This window comes from Gekko japonicus, unplaced genomic scaffold, assembly GCF_001447785.1.
Source record: "Gekko japonicus isolate JY-2015 unplaced genomic scaffold, Gekko_japonicus_V1.1 scaffold487, whole genome shotgun sequence".
NCBI lineage: Eukaryota > Metazoa > Chordata > Lepidosauria > Squamata > Gekkonidae > Gekko > Gekko japonicus.
In genome coordinates this window covers 676,329-693,913 of record NW_015177021.1, presented here as the reverse complement: position 1 = coordinate 693,913, position 17,585 = coordinate 676,329, and the positions used below count along the sequence as shown (strand labels likewise).

At 41.5% G+C, this 17,585-nt stretch overlaps 1 protein-coding gene across 1 annotated transcript in view; it reads right to left on the bottom strand.

The window, feature by feature from the left end:
- Nucleotides 1-4,953: 4,953 nt before the first annotated feature.
- Nucleotides 4,954-17,585, bottom strand: part of HAUS6 (HAUS augmin like complex subunit 6) — a 25,789-nt gene continuing 13,157 nt past the window's right edge. The window contains exons 12-17 of the mRNA XM_015427779.1: nt 16,980-17,073; nt 16,036-16,099; nt 12,032-12,211; nt 10,866-11,001; nt 9,116-10,096; nt 4,954-5,923 (exon numbers count right to left, since the gene is read on the bottom strand). Coding sequence (XP_015283265.1) covers nt 5,913-5,923; nt 9,116-10,096; nt 10,866-11,001; nt 12,032-12,211; nt 16,036-16,099; nt 16,980-17,073 — 1,466 coding nt within the window. The 3' untranslated portion in view covers nt 4,954-5,912. The remainder of the gene's footprint in view (nt 5,924-9,115; nt 10,097-10,865; nt 11,002-12,031; nt 12,212-16,035; nt 16,100-16,979; nt 17,074-17,585) is intronic.

Below are 17,585 nucleotides of genomic sequence, written 5' to 3'. Positions count from 1 at the left end.
TTTTGGGCATCGCTGTGTTTCCCCTACTGTCTACTGCAGGCATTAGCTCCTCTCCTGTCATTATACTTCCTTCAAAGCTTGATTCTTGTTAAGAGACAGACAGACCCAGGCTACACTGCTACGATGTGGCTGCTAATGATCATTCCAGAAGCTGTCGTGCTTTACTTGCAACCACCACCCCGGTCACCGCCTAAAGAGGAAATATGGTATAATAAACAGACATCACTGTGTATGTTTAATTATGCTCTCTAGAAGAGCCTCCCAACGGTTTTGGCAGGAAGCAGAAATTTCAAAAGCTTCAGCTTAAGTCATTTTCACACGGGGGTTTAGTTTAATTTCATCTAGTTTTTAGTTTCTTTTCCTTTCTAATGGAAGGAATTATTTGCTGCATAGCCTGAGTTGGCTCAAACTAGAGCACCACCCCAAGACGGAAGAAGGAATTATTTGCTGCATAGCCTGGGTTGGCTCAAACTAGAGCACCACCCCAAGCACCCTCCCCTCCTGGGCCAGCCCCTCCACAGGTGGGACTGCAGAGGAAGCACCTTCTGTGCCAGGCCACCTTAGACCAATCCAAGGCAGCAGCAACACAAGAGGAGATGAGCCATCCAAGCAGGATCCCATGGGGGTGGTGGTGAAAAGAGCCTCTACAGCCTGCCATGGGCCCGGTGTGGCAGCAACACCCAGTGTCTGAGGCAACAGCTGGAACAAGTTACAACCAGTGTTCCCTCTAAGCTGAGTTAGTGTGAGGTAGCTCACAATTTTTTAGCCTCCGGTTCACACATCTTTGGCTCAGCTCAGGAAGGATGGCTCCGGAGCAGACTAATTGACGCAGCAGCCAAATCGCTCGCTCACAACTTTAATGCCCGTAGCTCACAAAGTAGAATTTTTGCTCACAAGACGCCACAGCTTAGAGAGTGCATTGGTCACAACTGTTGCCTCATCTCACATTGGGGCACCAAATTAGAGGGCATCAAGCAGCTATGAGGACCGCATAGCTGGTGAACTGGCCTGAGTACAGTGCCTCATGTTTTTCACTCATTTATTCCAGAACTCAATCACAGAATTAGACAGCTGACTCCTGATTTGGTATCATTAACAGGGAGATGTCCGTCCCCCCCATTCATACTTTATAAGAAGTATGGGGGATATGATAGAAAAGCAAAACACAAAGCTTAACTAAGTTTTATATATGCTGGCCTAGATTTCTCACAATCATCAAGCATAGTGGACTGTATCCAATCAAGTTGTTCTGAAGATAAGGATGCATATGTTTCCTTAGGAGGGAGCAATGATTTCCACCAATTTGAAAATGGTGGACGATAAACTACTATTAATTGTTACCAAAAAAACCCCAAACCCATATATTGGTCTGGGGAAAGCATGATTCTCTTATCTTGATCAGGAAACATGTCTTGGAGATTGACCATCACAGTACCTTAGTGGGAGGCTGCCATGTTTGTTCTTGATTTCTGCCAATTCTCCACTTCGAGGCAACCCACTGTGGCACTCAAATTTTGGTTCGGGGGGGGGGAGCAGCGCAACGGCCACTCAAGAACAGCATAGGGGCAAAGTAGGGCTTTTGGAAGGAGAAATTTCCCAGAAATCACCTCTTTTTTAAAAAGTGCCCTTAAGTCCTCAAAACTACCTAGTTGGATACAGGCCAGCGTTGGGTCATCTCCCACATGGCCTCAACAGGGCCAGCCAGGGACAGATTCCTCATTTTCCCAAGCCAATTATCTTTGCATCAAATCACCCCCAGTAACTAAACATTACATATTCTGTGTTAAACACTTTGAACAGTCTACAGTCCAAGGTTTTGTGTTAAATTCAATATTCCAATCCTCCCCACCCAAGTATGGAAAACAGAAAAGTTGTAACAGCACAACGAGCAATTTGGAGTATAAGAGACATAAGTACGATACTGTTTTTTTCACAATCCTCCGTCTCCCCCGCAATCTAAGTGAATTTCTTAAAATCGAGCCATTCCTCTTGCAGAAAATAAGCAGAGAGTCACGGTGCTTTGGTCCCATTATGTGATCACTTTTATAGCTATTGCCCAGGGGAATAAATATAGGTCAACTGAGTTCTATACATAAACTACTGATGTAGTCTGCCAAAAATGTTGTAGGATCTTGCCTTTTGACATTGTGAGTCAGTGTTCCCTCGCTCACAGTTTTTTAGCCTCCAGCTCACACATTTTTTGTCTTAGCTCAGGAAGGATGGCTCCAGAGCAAACTAATTTATGCAGTAGCCAGATCGCTTGTTCACAACTGTAATGCCAGCAGCTCACAAAGCAGAATTTCTGCACACAAGACTCCACAGCATACAGGGAACACTGACTGTGATACTCTCCACTCCACAGAAGAAACTGTTGAGATAACTTAGTTTTATGAGCATCCCAATCAGTGCAGATTGTAGAACCTTGACCGGTGATTTATCTGCAAGCATGCCAACGGAAGCAGCTAAGCAGGTGTGAACCTTAGCACCTATGTGACAGACCACCTGGAGCCCTCTCATCAACTGATATGAAAGTTCTAAGCAAAGTAGGATATAAAACATGCCATCATATAATAGGGCCGACCAAGCAAGAAGAAGAGGAGATTGGATTTATACCCCACCCTTCACTACCCAAAGGTGTCTCAGAGTGGCTTACAAACTCCTTTCCCTTCCCCTCCCCACAACAGACACCCTGTGAGGTACGTGGGGCTGAGAGAGCTCTTGACAGAAACTGCTCTTTTTCAAGAACAGCTCTTATCAGAACTACAGCTTGCCCAAGGTCATCCAGCCAGGTGCAAGTGGAAGAGTGGGGAATCAAACCCGGTTCTCCCAGATTAGAGTCCACGCACTTAACCACTACACCAAACAAGGCCACTGGAGCGCTGTAACATTCCATAATTTAGGGCTACCCATATGACATCAGGAGGGGGAATTAAATTGTACTCACAAGCTGAGCCAGTAAAAACTATTTCACCCAAAGCAAAGCAACTGTCAGTGCAACAGTTGTGAGAGTCATATGAGCAATATGGTTCCACATAACACACGAATCCTGATAGTTCATATACATACCCACAATTGCAGATCTCACATATGCACTTTTCAGCAGATGGGGAGAGTTGTGGAGTCAGAGGTGGCATTATAATGAAGCGAGATGACTGTGGTCTCTGTCTAGTTCCTGGGTAGAGAGTAAACTTATAGGCTAATTACTTCATAATACACTGCAGCAGGTTGTAGTGGAAGAAAGTATTCTGCACATCCCAGCTACTCAAGTTCACTTGAGCAGCAAAATTTGTCCTCCTGCCTAAAACTACTGCTTACACCTCTACTCACTCCAGCCTGTCCTACAAAGAGGTGGGGGACTGATCATAACCTCTTAGGGCAGTCACTTGGAGATCCTTTGTGAAGTCACCAGGGTAGACCTGGACCTTGCAGGCAGCAATACTGTCAAGGGAGATTTTAAACAGTGCCCTACAGAAACCTAGGGAGTAAGTGACACCTTAAGGTATAAATGGCTCAGTTCAGGTTTGGGAATTATTAAATTTATTCCAATCAGCCATAAGTCTGTAAAATACGGTGAACTAAAATGAAAGCACAAACAAAAAGGACAACAAAAGTTATTTGTTTCCCCTCACAAGTGGTGTTTTGAAAGCACTGCTAATGTAGATCTAAAAAAAGAAAAAAGAATATTTAATTCATGTTTCTCAATTCCTTATTCCTAATCCTTGAGCATTTACAGCACATTTATTCAATAGTGGCCAGAAACTCGATTTATCACTTATACAGCTGGAATAAATTCATCATTTATAGAGCTGGATTTATCACTTATAGCTAGGATAATCAAAGAAATGAGTCAACTGTTACTTGGTGTCGGCTCTCTATGCAAAACAAACTTGTATACTACACTAAAGTGCCATCAGCCTTTTTTGTAGTTTCCATTTTGTACCCATATTTTCTTGCCACATGCAAAAAGGCACTCAAATATTATTACTGCCCCTTGTCAAGGAGTCCAAAGCTGAACCCTGTGGGTCCCCAGGGCTGTTGCACACAAGTAACCAGACCTTCTGCTTATTAAAAAAATACTGTATGAAGTTTATTAAATTTCTGTCAAATAATGAATTATTCTACATGCAACACATTACTCTATGATCACAAAGCAGGAAAACAAGAAAGCTAACTTAACTAACACTTTTCAGAACCTGCATTAGACAGCACAAACCTTAAATTTCAGAGTCAAACACCAAAGCTACATTACTAGCAATTGTGTGTCATTGTTCAGGCCTCTAGTCAATCGGAATTCCAAGCTAGTCAATCTTCCCCAGGGCCTTGGCCTTATGGGCTCTGCTCATAAGGTGATGATGACATCTAGAAGTATTATCTCACCACCCTTGGTTCTCCCCCTCCCCCATCACACAGACCACAAGTTCTCACAGAAGCTAACTACTTTGGCCTTGAAGATGAGATGTGTAGATCCAAAGACCAGTTAGTAACACCTACAGAATAGACCAGGCCCATTGTTATACATATTAACCCTTGAGAGGAGGCCAGGGGTGCTTTGCCTCACATACCTTTACTGCACAAGACAGACCAGCTATTTGGAAACAACATGGGGACTCCCTTCAGCTTCTTCTAGGAGTTTGTATCTTCCTCAGTTTTTCCCCTTGAAAAAACCCCCCCCCCCCCCCCGTGTCAGGGTTTCCAGATTCTACCTGTGAGCAGACCCCTCCCCTTAGTTTGAGGGCAGGCTTGGGTGGGAGGCAAGAGAAACTAAGTGAACTGCTATCACATGCCAATTGGATTTGTTCACCAGACTCAAGATGCAAATAAATTTAACATTATTTCACAGAATTCAACAAAGAAAACAGCTTAAATCTTCAAGATTTCAGCAAGGAACGTTTATTATGCAAAATCAATTTTTGAATGGAAAACATTAATAAATATTTTAAGATAAACTGGAGCTCAAAGTCACTGGTTATTAGAAATTGGTGAGCTTCCTAGAGGTTTCGGGCAAGTAAGTCAACAAAGAAAATTCCCCATAATTTGCATTAGTACATAATACCTACTACTCTAGTTTAGCACCTCTATTACCACCCTGTAGTCAGTATTCCTCTACTTCCCAAGTTAAAATGTCAGTGAACTAAAGATAATCATTCACTGAATGCAATTATTGAATACCAACCAACTTTTTCTGGGCATGCACAGAAATCCACCTAGCCAGAAGCAGAGAAAACTGAATATCCAGAGAACACTACTGGTACTCAAGGCAATTGTGAAGAAATTGTAGCTTTTGTGTTTTAGTACACAGAGATAGGCACAAGGTATAGGATTTCTTGCAAAAAAAACCAACTGAAGTTCATTTTCCATGACGTCAACAGATATCACAAAAAGTAAGTGCTTATCCTTGGATAACTGAAAACTGACACATCTATAGTTAAGACTATTCTCAATATCCAAGTTTCCCACTCGAGAGGAAAAAATGAAATATGGGAGTAGGCAATTGGCTTAGCCAATTATTATTTACAAAAACATTTTCATTGGAAAAGTATGCAAAAAGTCTTGCTGTCTTCCAAAATCTGATTAAAATGTAATTGCCATTTCAACAAGATACTTTAATATCTGATTCACTGTGTTACCATTAAACGCTCTTATCTGCAAGTAGTCTTACATGGCATCAATGCTTCAGAATCTCTGTCAAATCATTAATAGTCCTAAAATCATGGGGATTGTGCAAGGAACCTACAATTACTTGTCAGGATTAGCATAGCAAAGTATCAATGTAAGTGTTAAAAACTGGAGAAAATACTTTAGATGAGAGTTTATAAAGTGTTATAATCCAAGTTCAGTGCATCATAACTGTACAGTGAACAATCCTTCATCTTGACAGATCTCTGTAGATGGAGATTCCTTTGCATCCAGCATCAATGTTTTCCTGAAAAAGAGTCACATGAATTATTCAACATCTTTTCTGTATTTTAAAACTTCCCTAAATAGCAGTGCTTCAACCAAACAAATCTAGGGCTTTAGAGGCAAATAAGACCCATAAAAAAGCAGGCTTATATATGAAGCAAAGGTCTATACTAAAATTCTTAAATACAAACTTGAAATTGCAAAGGGATGTTTTTATAGTCATGACCTACAAAATAACAGAGTTTGCCTTTACATCTGAACCATAATTTGTCATTATATGAAGACGACCAAGGAAAACTCAGGATAGTATACTCCCCCCCCCCAAACCTGAAGACTGGAAATTTAACCCTTCCAGAGCAAGTTATCTTCTCTGAATTGCACACCATGGTTTGTTTTCTTCCCTTAGCATCAAGATTCCAAACCATGATTAAAATGCTGTTTGGAATCCTAGTGTAGAGGAAGTAGAACAAAACACAGCTTGCAATTCAGACGGAATTACTGTTTGCTGTGAAAGTGGAACTGTTTCAGTTCTGAGGCATGCTCAACAGGAGGAAATGCACATAATGACAAATCATGGACATGCTTGCAAGAACTGATGTCTACATGCACTATTATCTATGCAAAAACCATTCACATAAGAGAGTTGAATACATATATATAAAAGCAAAATTGTGTGACCAGAGAATCTGTTCCATGACTGGGATCCAAAGGTTCAATTAAAGGACCCCCAAGGCGCTTTCTATCCTCTGAACACAAGCTGCCCTGAAAAGTCCCCACAGGTTCCAAAGCTGTTTGGTGGGACAGCATGGCTGGGGAAAACAAACTCAAAGCCCCTGCAGACACGCAGACCTAGATGCAAGGCTCTTTGGAACTGGGTCCATGTGTGCAAGCTGTTTCACATAGCTCCTGATTCCACCATATATCTAGTGTTACACAAATTCTTCCACTAGCATATTGGTGGTGGTGGAAAGGGCTGTCGAGACACAGCTGAATTATGGCGACCCAGTGGGGTTTTCAATGCAAGAGATTTTCAGAGGTGTTTCGCCATTGCCTGACTCTGCATCACAACCCTGGTATTCCCTGGAGGTCTCCCATCCAAATACTAGCCAGGGCTGACCCTGATTAGCTTCTGAGATCTGAAGAAGTCAGGCTAGGCTGGGCTATCCATGTCAGGCCACTAGCATATTAATACCCACATAAAGCAAAAGTACAAGCTGTTTACCCCAATATTCCTAAATTTTTGCACATTAATTTCATAACATTACATTCATGATACAAAAAAATTGTACTATGAACAAGTGGGGACCAGCAATACTTTTGGAGGGAGAAAGCCCTATCCCCATTGCTGCTAATTCTCCACTTTTCTCTTTTTAGACCTTGGGTGGGGGGAGACTCATAGGGGGAAACTAATGAGCCTAGGGTGTCCTGTCACCAGAGCCAGGTCCAGGGTGGCTGCCAACGTCTTCTGCCACCACAGCTGAGCCTGGTGAAGCTGCCGGTGCCCTCTGTGCAGTTGCTGGAATCCTCCACGGCCTCTGTTGAGGCCGGCATGGCTGCCGGTGTCCTCCGTGGACAGGCGCAGCTGCCCGCGTCTTCTGCCACCACGGCTGAGCCCAGCACAGCTGCTGGCATCCTCCTCTGCTGTTGGGCACCTGCTGCCAGTGTCATCCCCTTTGACTTTGAGGCCAGGGCCAGAAAAGTTGTTGGGATCTGCCGCTGGGTCTGGCTGGAGAGAATCCTCCTCTGGTAAGAATGTTGTCTGGGCATGCACAGACAACGCAAATGTATCTGGGGGGATTTAAACCCCTCTTTTTTTTTCATTTCAGATTTTTCTGCAAACCTGGGGAGTACCCCAAGTTTGAAGACAAAGCTGTTTAGCCCCCATGTGGCCCCGATCCACAGATTTAAGGATCTGCAGAAGAGAGCCATGGGTGGCTATAAGAATATAAGATCTCACTTATGTGCTTCAGACCAGTGAGCAAAGCCATTATGCAGCTCCAATGATCAGTTTTAGCATATTGGCATACATTACAAAAGCACTTCTCATAAGCTCCCTGGGTGCATTCTACCAGGCAGCCAAAGGGAAGCTTGCCATCTTCTTGTCAGCTGCAGGTATCAGTTTTATATGTTAAACTACTCCCCCATCATCATCCACATGACTAGGGAGAGATCTGCTTCTCCCCTCCTCCATTCCCCTCTTTTCCATTTTTTTTAACATCCAGTCTCAGGAATTTTAGAAAATGCAAATGCTTGTATACTATATTATGATACTGGAGTTAGCCTTAACAAAATGTATCCCAAGTCTCTATGTGTTCAGATAACAGTGTTACACTAATTTATTTTTGAGTTGCATTCCCCCACAGAATGCATTGCAACCCTATGACAATCTTCACGTTGCCATAAGAATCAATGTCTTGGATCCTATGAAATGCACATGTAAGAACATTAGCAGAGACAATGACTTCCTGTTTGTCAGTAGCACTCTCCACATCAAGGAATAAGGCACTGGACATGGTGGGACTTGTATGAACACGCAGCAGGCAAGGAGGCAGCTGCAGGGAAAGGAGGTAAAGAGCCACGCAGCAAGCAAGGAGGCAGCTGCAGGGAAAGGAGGTGATGGGAGGAGCCAGGCTGATCTTCCACGTACAGAATTTCTTGTGTTCTACCAAACCTCTACTCCTTACTGCCACCCCCAGGCATATAGCTTTTTAACCATGCACGTCCTACAACTACTGCACCAGCGTTTCGGAGGTCTCAGGGGATTTCTCTGGAAAGGAGGACAGGAAACAACTGAGTTATAAAATGTGTGCACAGAGATACTTATAGGAGCCATGTTTTTAGTGAACAATCTTGAGTATTTACAACACTGAAAAAAGCCAACAGTAAAAAGGTGATCCTGTAGCATCAGATTAACCAATGTTTCAGTAAGTAAATACAGTTCAAAATAGATCCCCAACGAATCTGTGTTGATCTCCCAAAGTATGGCAAATTGCCTCAGTCCCTAGTTTTCAAGTTTTAATACAATTACTTATTTCAAAGTACTTGGATGGTTTTATTCCTATTGTGCCTGAGGTGGTTCATTAGGAAGACTTTGAACAGAATATATACTCAAAGGCTTATCAAAAGGGACACAGCTAGAGGAATACTAAGGCTCTGTGCATACAGGAACCCATCACTACTGGGGGGGGGGGGAAATCAGGTAAACACTACTAACCCTTCACGTTATGAAGTATGTCTCCTTGATCGTGTCTGCTTGACCTGTCTCTTGGGTGAAGTGGAGAAAATGCTACAAGAGGGGGGAGACTGACCCTTCTTTCAAGCAGAGTCACAGGGGATGGCTTTTTGACAAGTTCTGCATCCAGTGCATATGGCTTCCCCAAAGGGCTAAACATATTATTCATTTCCAAACTTGTTTGAGTAAGACTAAATTCTGATCTCGCCTTCGGGATTTGCCTTCTAGGTGATTCCTGGTTTTCAACAAAAGTCTTCTTCAGTGCTTCGTATCTGCTTTGAATAGACTGAAAGTCCAATCTTTGCTCAGTTCCCCTTGCACTGTCTGCAAAATTGTGATAATCTCTGGCACTGATTTCTTCTGTCAGCTCTTCTCCTTCTAAACTATTGGAACTATTAAGACTTATGGATCCTCCTCCTTCCTCTGGGAGAGTTTCCTGAAGTATGCCCAGATGGATGACTTCTTGGCTATCTAAATTAAGGCCACTTATCTGAGAAGCATTCCAAAGGAGAGTTGTACTCATTGAAGAATCCTGACATGGATAAGATAATTCGATCTCTTCTGCAAAATCTCCCCCTGGACCACAATCTGGGTCATTAGAACTCTTGACAGCCAGTTCTGGATTTTCTGTTTTACATTTATTTGGAACAGCACATACTAATCCTTGTTTGCAATATATCTGATCATCTGGTGGGGCAACATCTGCTTGCTGGGACTGCAATTCATTATGGCTAGTAGCTGCTTCCGGAAGTCTAAACGTAGACTGCAGTTCCTCAAATGGCGACCCCCCTGTATCAGATATGCATGCAGACATGAAGCATGCCATACTTGAATCTATTCGGTTTCTAAACAAAGGAGTCTCAACCTGCGGCATGTGTTCTGATGACGCAGTATGATGCAATTCTATACTTGGGGATTCTTCAGCCTGAATAGCTTTTTTCCATGAGCTTCTGATTTCAGTAACTAAAATTGAATCAAAACAAGAAAAAGGTTAAATGTGCCTTCACATTCTAGTCAATCCCACCCCAAATAAAGGTCTATGGCACTACAAGTTAGAAACACTACCTTTAAAACTAATTGGTGGTATGCAGAACACTGTTTCCTTGTAGCTTCACCTCCCTACAGTCTCCCACTGTCCACAATACCACAAATGTGAGATCCTTAGAGAAAGAGTAGCCAGAGTGTAAATGCAAGGCTATGCATTATCAATGGTTTTTTTAAAAAAAACTGGTCTGCATAAATTTTGCACATGTTCATATTTTGTTCTAGCAATGCAAAGTAAGAAGGAGCGATCACTTAAACCCTAACCTCTGAGGGAGGGCTTCACAGTGGTCATTCTCCCCGATGCTGAAATTTCACCAGTCATTTGTTCACACAAGGTCAGGGCTGTTTTTACAGCCATAAAGGTACAGATTTGCTGTTTAAAAATAATGCAGTTCTTCAGCATGCCAAAGGCTGGATTTATAGGCAGTGCTTGAATGATAGAGTCACAGAATATGCATAGCCCTTGCATGCTAAGAATCTGTATGCGCTTGATCAGCAGCACTCCCTCTAGGGATTACCAAATAGAAGGTTGAGTTGTAAGAGAAAATCCATTCTGTAAATTTACGTAATCCTGCAGCAAAGGAAACAGATCCTTAAGCACTTTAACTACAAATACACTGTAATACAGCCAGGATCTTTACTAAAATTTTACACAATTAAGGGTTAAATATTTTGAAAAATAACTCACTCAGATTTTCCGGAGTCAATGGAATTTGTTTCCTAGTTAAGAAGGGATTAAAAGCTAAGGTGCCAATCAGGTCATCCAACTCTTTTCCTTTTCCTTCAGTATTCTGTGGCGAATCAGATACAACTGCATCTGCCACCTGCAATTAATTAAAAAAGCAAAGCCTGAAGAAAAGACAAGATTCAGGTGGGTAGCCGTGTTGGTCTGAAGCAACAGAACAAATTTTGAGTCCAGTTGCTGCATCCTTTAAGACCAACAAAGTTTAATTCAACGTATAAAATTACATGTGCATGCACACTACTTCAGATACAAGTCATATTCATTCACCGGGGAACTTTTTTGAACATTAGTACAAAGAGGACAGTTAAACCTTGAAACAGCAAAGTACGCAGATCACCGTTGCTATATCCTGCTTGGAATAATTAATGGATTTAGTGGTCAAATACATGATTACCTGATAAACATTCCAACCTCTACACACAAGAGCTATTCAAAAGTCAGCTAATGGCTCTGACTTGGGAGTCTCCCCAGCTCAGAACATCTAGCATAGAAGACAGCTAGCTGTAGATTGGTTCTATCTTACTGCTGGTGTAGGTATAAACTCACGTATGAATTATAACAGATGAGGCTCTCGTGCAGTGAAAACTAACAAAACAAGCACACCACTATCAGGCTCATAAACACCGTAATGTTATTTGCTTTCCATTAAGCAGCTGCTCTATGTTTGCACTGTCTCTACATAGACATTGTGTGTGTGAGAAACTCTGCTTCAGCATGCAGCAGCATGTGCCCATTTCATACATCCATATAGCAGGAATTCCAGAATTTCCCCTCATATGTGAAGCAGTCCTAGTGATCATTGCTTAACTTTTTATTGTGCCTCTATTATTATTACTACATGTGTGTAATACCTGCAACTAAATCCTGCCTAAAAAACTAATGATCAGAAGACTGGTCAGGTCACAAAGAGCAAGAACGGAGAAAACAACTTACGTCATCCAGGTTTCTGATAAACTATTTAATTCAGTGTAGGAGTGCTAATTTTGATAATTTAAACAGGATATTATTTTAATCCTACAGTGAGACTAGTGAGTACAAAGCAATCAAGTTGTGATAATTTTCTAATACAAACTTAAATTAATGAAAACTATTAACAACCTATTCCTTACAATTTCTGCCAGCTGCTCCTGTGCTTTCTTAAGAGGATCTTCACTTGTAACTGATGATGGCTTTTTGAACATGCCAGCATGTCTTTTCCTTGAAGTTTCTGCTGGTTTACTTCTTCCTTTGTATTTTAAGATTTGAGAACTGGAATACTCGGTCCTCTTGGGAGTTTCCATAGACGATCCCTAAAACAACAGGAAATTAACACAAGGATTAAAAGGACAGGCTTACAGATAAAGACCATCATACTGCACAACATACTTAAATTATAAATTTAATCACAAGCACCACCCCAAATTCCAGGGGTGGAAGCTAGTCAGAGGGTCAAAAATACTGACTTCACTGACCAAAATTTTTAAAAACCTGACGAAATACTGACAAAAAACTGACAAATTACAGAACAATTTAATGTCAGCCTACTGATAATTTACTTTTAAAAGTAAAACGAGGACTTCATTAAAAATGATTATCTGGCCTCCACCATCTCCATAGTCAGATGTGATTCAGATAAAAGGATCGCATATTTTTATTGATTTTTTAAAATGAAGATAGGACAATGTTTTCATTATTGTACAAAATTTAACGCAAAAAGATACCTTTTTAAATATAAGTACTGCAGATAATAAAACAGCAAACCATATTAAAAACCACACATAAAGAAATCATTATGACGACAAAACATAATTACTGTAAGGTAATAGGTACCACTTCGGTGGAAAGGTAACAGCGTTCCGTGCGCCTTGGTGTTTAGTCATGCCGGCCACATGACCACGGAAACGTCTTCGGACAGCGCTGGCTCTTCGGCTTTGAAAGGGAGGTGAGCACCGCAACCCTAGAGTCGGACTCGACTGGCTTTCGAGCAAGGGAACCTTTACCTTTACCTTTAAGACTTGTCTATGCTTTTACTTTATCTTTGGTTTTTTGATGAAGAAAGAAGTTATTAACAAACTCTTTCGTTTCTCAACAGTTTTCTCCACTGCATCAACAAGCATTTTTTTTCTTGTGCTTTTTTTCCATTGCTTCCTTTACTCCTAGCATAAGCTGTGCCATGTTGAATCCAACAATACCCTTTTTCTCAGCAACCTTTACACGTTTGGTTGCATCACTTAGCAGTGTTCGAGCTATTATCCTCTTCTCGTTCTGTTGTCTCAGCTTTTTCAGTTTTGCTTCCTTCTCTTGTATACTATCCTTTTCACTATCTTCTTAAACCTAACTCCTCTGCCTTTTTCCTTTCTTTCTTTTTGCGCCTCTTTAATGACATGCTGAGCTGCGGTGGCTCAAGTGGTTAAGACAATGAACCACAGGCTGTGGAAGGTCGGTAGTTCAGCAGTTCGAGCAAGGGAACCTTTACCTTTACCTAATGACATGCTGTTCATCATAATATTGCTTGTAATGAACATGAGCTGCTCTTGCCATCTTAAAAGCTCCTGTGTGATATTAACATGGTATACCTTGTTTTCGTATATATGATATAAAGTTTCTTTGATGATTAGGTAGGCATTCAAAGATCTCTCTGACACCCTGGCCCTTTCACTGGTCAAAATGCATCCAGATTTTGAAAACCCTCTTTCTATGTCCGCACTACCATGCAATACTGATAATGCTGCTTACACCACCTTGGTAACCAGTGGGTATTTTGGATCTCCAGATGGGTGTGTCTTTTTCAAAGAACTGATTCCAGTTTAATCTTCAAGTCTAAGAAGTTTCCATTCATCTGCAATCATGTCCAGTGAAATATCTATCGGGAGTGCTGCTGCTACTTTCATTATATCCTTGTGGGTTCCTTCCTTGACTCTCTGTGCTGGAGCTACACACTGAAGATATCTGAGGATGGGCTTGTCCAAAGATGACTGGAGTAAAAGCTGTTTGCAGGCTGCTATGAATTTTTTGTTGTTGCTCCCCTTAAGAGTTAGCTGTTCCTTTTCGGAAAGTTTTTTCAGTTTGTCAAATTCTACTTTCACTGACTACTTCTCTCACAGGTATGTAGTGCTCATCACTGAAGGCTTCAAGAGACAATGGTGCTGAACTCTTACAAACATGATTCATTATGGTTCTTGTGAGTGTTTTTACTTCACTGTCCATCACATGCACCAAAGGCTCTTCTTTCTGGAACACTCCAGTGAACTGTGTAGATAAGTGGGCACTTGTGCAACAAAACATCACGTCTGTTTTCATTGTCTCATTGTTTTAAGAGGTTAATTATGTTTCTATACTTTGTGGAAGATTTCACCCAATCACTTTTACTCCTAGGAACAAAATCCTTAAAGTACTTCATAACTGAACTGAAAACAATCTGTCTTCTCACTGGGAAGTCATGTTTTCCCCAAAATGCAGTAACGAAAACAAAAAAAACACAAACTGCATTCACAAAAATCAAAGACATACTGACTTTACTGACCATTTTTTTAAAAAACTGACAAATCACTGACCAAGATGAAAAAACTGACTTTTACTGATTTTACTGACCATTTTCCACCCCTGAAATCCTAGCAACTGCTCAAACCTTATCAATACACTATTCACTAATGACACGCGGGGTTTTGGCTGCCAGTTTCATCAAGTTTAGAACAACTGGGTTTCTAGGTGGGTGAGTAAACAGGAAACAGCAATAATATAATGCAACATACATTTTAAAAAGTATCATGAAGCTATCTTTCCCATTAAGTTTATGCATTTAGTTGACATGGGGACGAGTGAAAGAAACCCCATATTTTCCCACATCTGTTCTAGTTATTGAACCTTAACTTGCTTCATAAGCACATCATCAGAGCACTGTGGCCAGATTTGGCTATGATGGGTGATGCTCTCCTAATGCACCACTGAGGGTGATGCCCTCCTACGGACCTCACGCTGAGGAGAGGAAACACATGACTATGCCCAAACAACTGGACCCTGTGCTGGTGTTTTCATCACTCAGTGAGTAAGGACTGAACAGCCAGACTCTCATTCTGATCCAATTCTAGTCACACATGGTCAGGTGCAACTAGTTGGAGAAGGATGGCTGGACATCCACATGTTGAAAGGAACAGTATGAAGGGGGGGGGGGATCTGTATTTGCCTCCAGATATACTGATCATCCAACCACTCAGCATTCGCTGTAGCCAGAAACATATTTAGATGTGCTTCCCCGTTCATATTCTGCTTCAACTGATCAACTACATGCACCAGCTTCAAGGTGAGGGAGCATTCACAATGGAGACGCAATCCTCCTTTTCCGACAAGGTATCATTTTGCAAGCAGTTGCTCTCAAAGGAAAGTGAAATATTGCTTGGGGATACATTTTACAGAAAATGAAAACCTGAAACACACACTTCAACCCCCCTCCCATTTTATTCTAGCACTAGTCTTCATCCAGAATGCATATGCTTGTACACCTAATGTCAAACTTAGTTGTGCCTCCCTCCACAGCCTAATCTACCACCACCACTTCACTATCGTTCATTTCAGGAACCCAACAGAGCACTACATGACAGTCTAAACAGCCTCCACATGGGAAGCAGAAATTTTGCCCTGAAAACAATGCAGAAATGCTCACACCCCAATGGGAAAACTTATGTACTGCTTGAAAAGCAATGAGTGCAAACTGAACTATGTATTTAACAAAGGTTTTCTGAAGTTCAGCAATACAATGTAATTCATTGCTGGTGAGATTGCAAGGAAGACTACTGTAACTGATAATTCATTTGGAAGCTTTTTTGCTGCCGACAGGTGGACATCAGCAAATGCTAATCCTCTGTAGTCTTGGGACCTGGAGCTGCCTGTAGGTGCATGCCTGGGGGTGGATGAAGGAGTACCATAGGTGAAAGCAGAGTGAGTGAATGGCAGGTCAAAGAAGCCTCCTGGAGGCTGCAGTACTAAAGAATGTGATTCAGCTGTGTAGAACTGAATCTCAAAGATGAGATGGAACCAAGTGAAAAGGTCAGAAACCACTGTTTAGTCATCCAGTCCCATGTCACTTTGAGCACAAGCTTCAGTTTTTTGTCAACAGGGGAAGCTACTGAAGTGTTACCTTCTCAAAAGGTATCTGCATTCCATTTTCAGGCTCTGTAGCACAATGAGAAGACGTAACATTTCTGAAAAAGAAACAGGCATTACTAAATTCATACAGGCAAGTTCAGGCAACTTGTTCAGCCAGTGAAACTTGTATGCCCCGTATCTGTCCGTTACGATTTCTCTCAATTCGTGCCGGTCATCAAAAGGCAGCTTTGTTATAGGGAGAACTTGTGACAATTAGAGAAAAGCTTTTCTCTATTTGGGTATCAGCCTCCCAGATGTATAAAAATGAAGCCTGTTACAGAAAAACGGCAGTACTAATAAATACTTCACAGACAAGTTTAAAACTGCTGCACAACTTTCTACAAGTCACCCACCACACAACCATGAACTGAAACTGGTTTAAGTATCAGTCCCAATTTCTGCATTAGACTAGAAATGCTCCAACTACTAAGCCATTTATGATTACAGTTAACTGCTTCTAGTCATTTATAAACACAGGGGGAAGAAAAGCCGTATCTGTTGCTGGTTCAATGCTATTGTGTGCCATATCAGCTATGAGTGTGGCTTGAGATAGTTCATATACCAAAAATTTAGAGAGCTGCATGCACAGCCTGGTACAATGGTAGTCTCCAGCAATATTTCGTGGGCTGAAGGGGCAGCAGCTGCAGGAGGGGGATGGTGACTGCTTCCATTGGACATGGATCCAAGGGAAATGGCAGACATGTGAGTGAACACCCCATTCGTTGCCAGGCTCTGCTTAACATATTTAGAACTCAAATACTGGTATATATTAAACAGCTGAAGACTGACAGTTTCCAACTGAGTTCCCCGATAGTCAGAAGAATGGAAGTCCTGGCAAGAGACCCTGTATTCCTGACCAATGCTTGTGGGTGCATTAATTATAGACACATCCCATGCATATGACCTTGCTGTTTAAGGGTGTTTTAGAAGCCATACCTATCTGTGATTACTGAAGACACGCCAACTTCACTTCTCAATGGTTCACTGTCTTTCTTAAATTCATTTGTCTGAATGCACTTTTTTGTCAAGTCTGAAAAATATTTGAGACACCTGATTTTAGAACCCTAATCAAACACTAACATGTTTTTTGGGAGAAAATATAAATTGCTGTAGTTATTACAGAACGCTACTAATTTTTATTAGCTGTAGTCGATTTTCCGGGTTGTATGGCCATGGTCTTGGCATTGTAGGACCTGACATTTCGCCAGTAGTTGTGACTGGCATCCTCAGAGGTATAACAGAGGTATAATCTTTCTGTGTTATACTTCTGAGGATGCCAGTCATAGCTACTGGCGAAACATCAGGTCCTACAATGCCAAGACCACGGCCATACAACCCGGAAAATCTACAACAGCTAATGAACTCCGGCCGTGAAAGCCTTCAACAACTACTAATTTTCTTCAAAACTGCAGTGATAAATCCTCAGACATAATTCTCAGACATAAAACTTCAATTAGCAGGATGCCCAAAACTGTGCAGGTGTGAAAATCATTGTGTCTTGATACTCATAATGCAGAATTTACAAACTGATAAGTGAGAGTT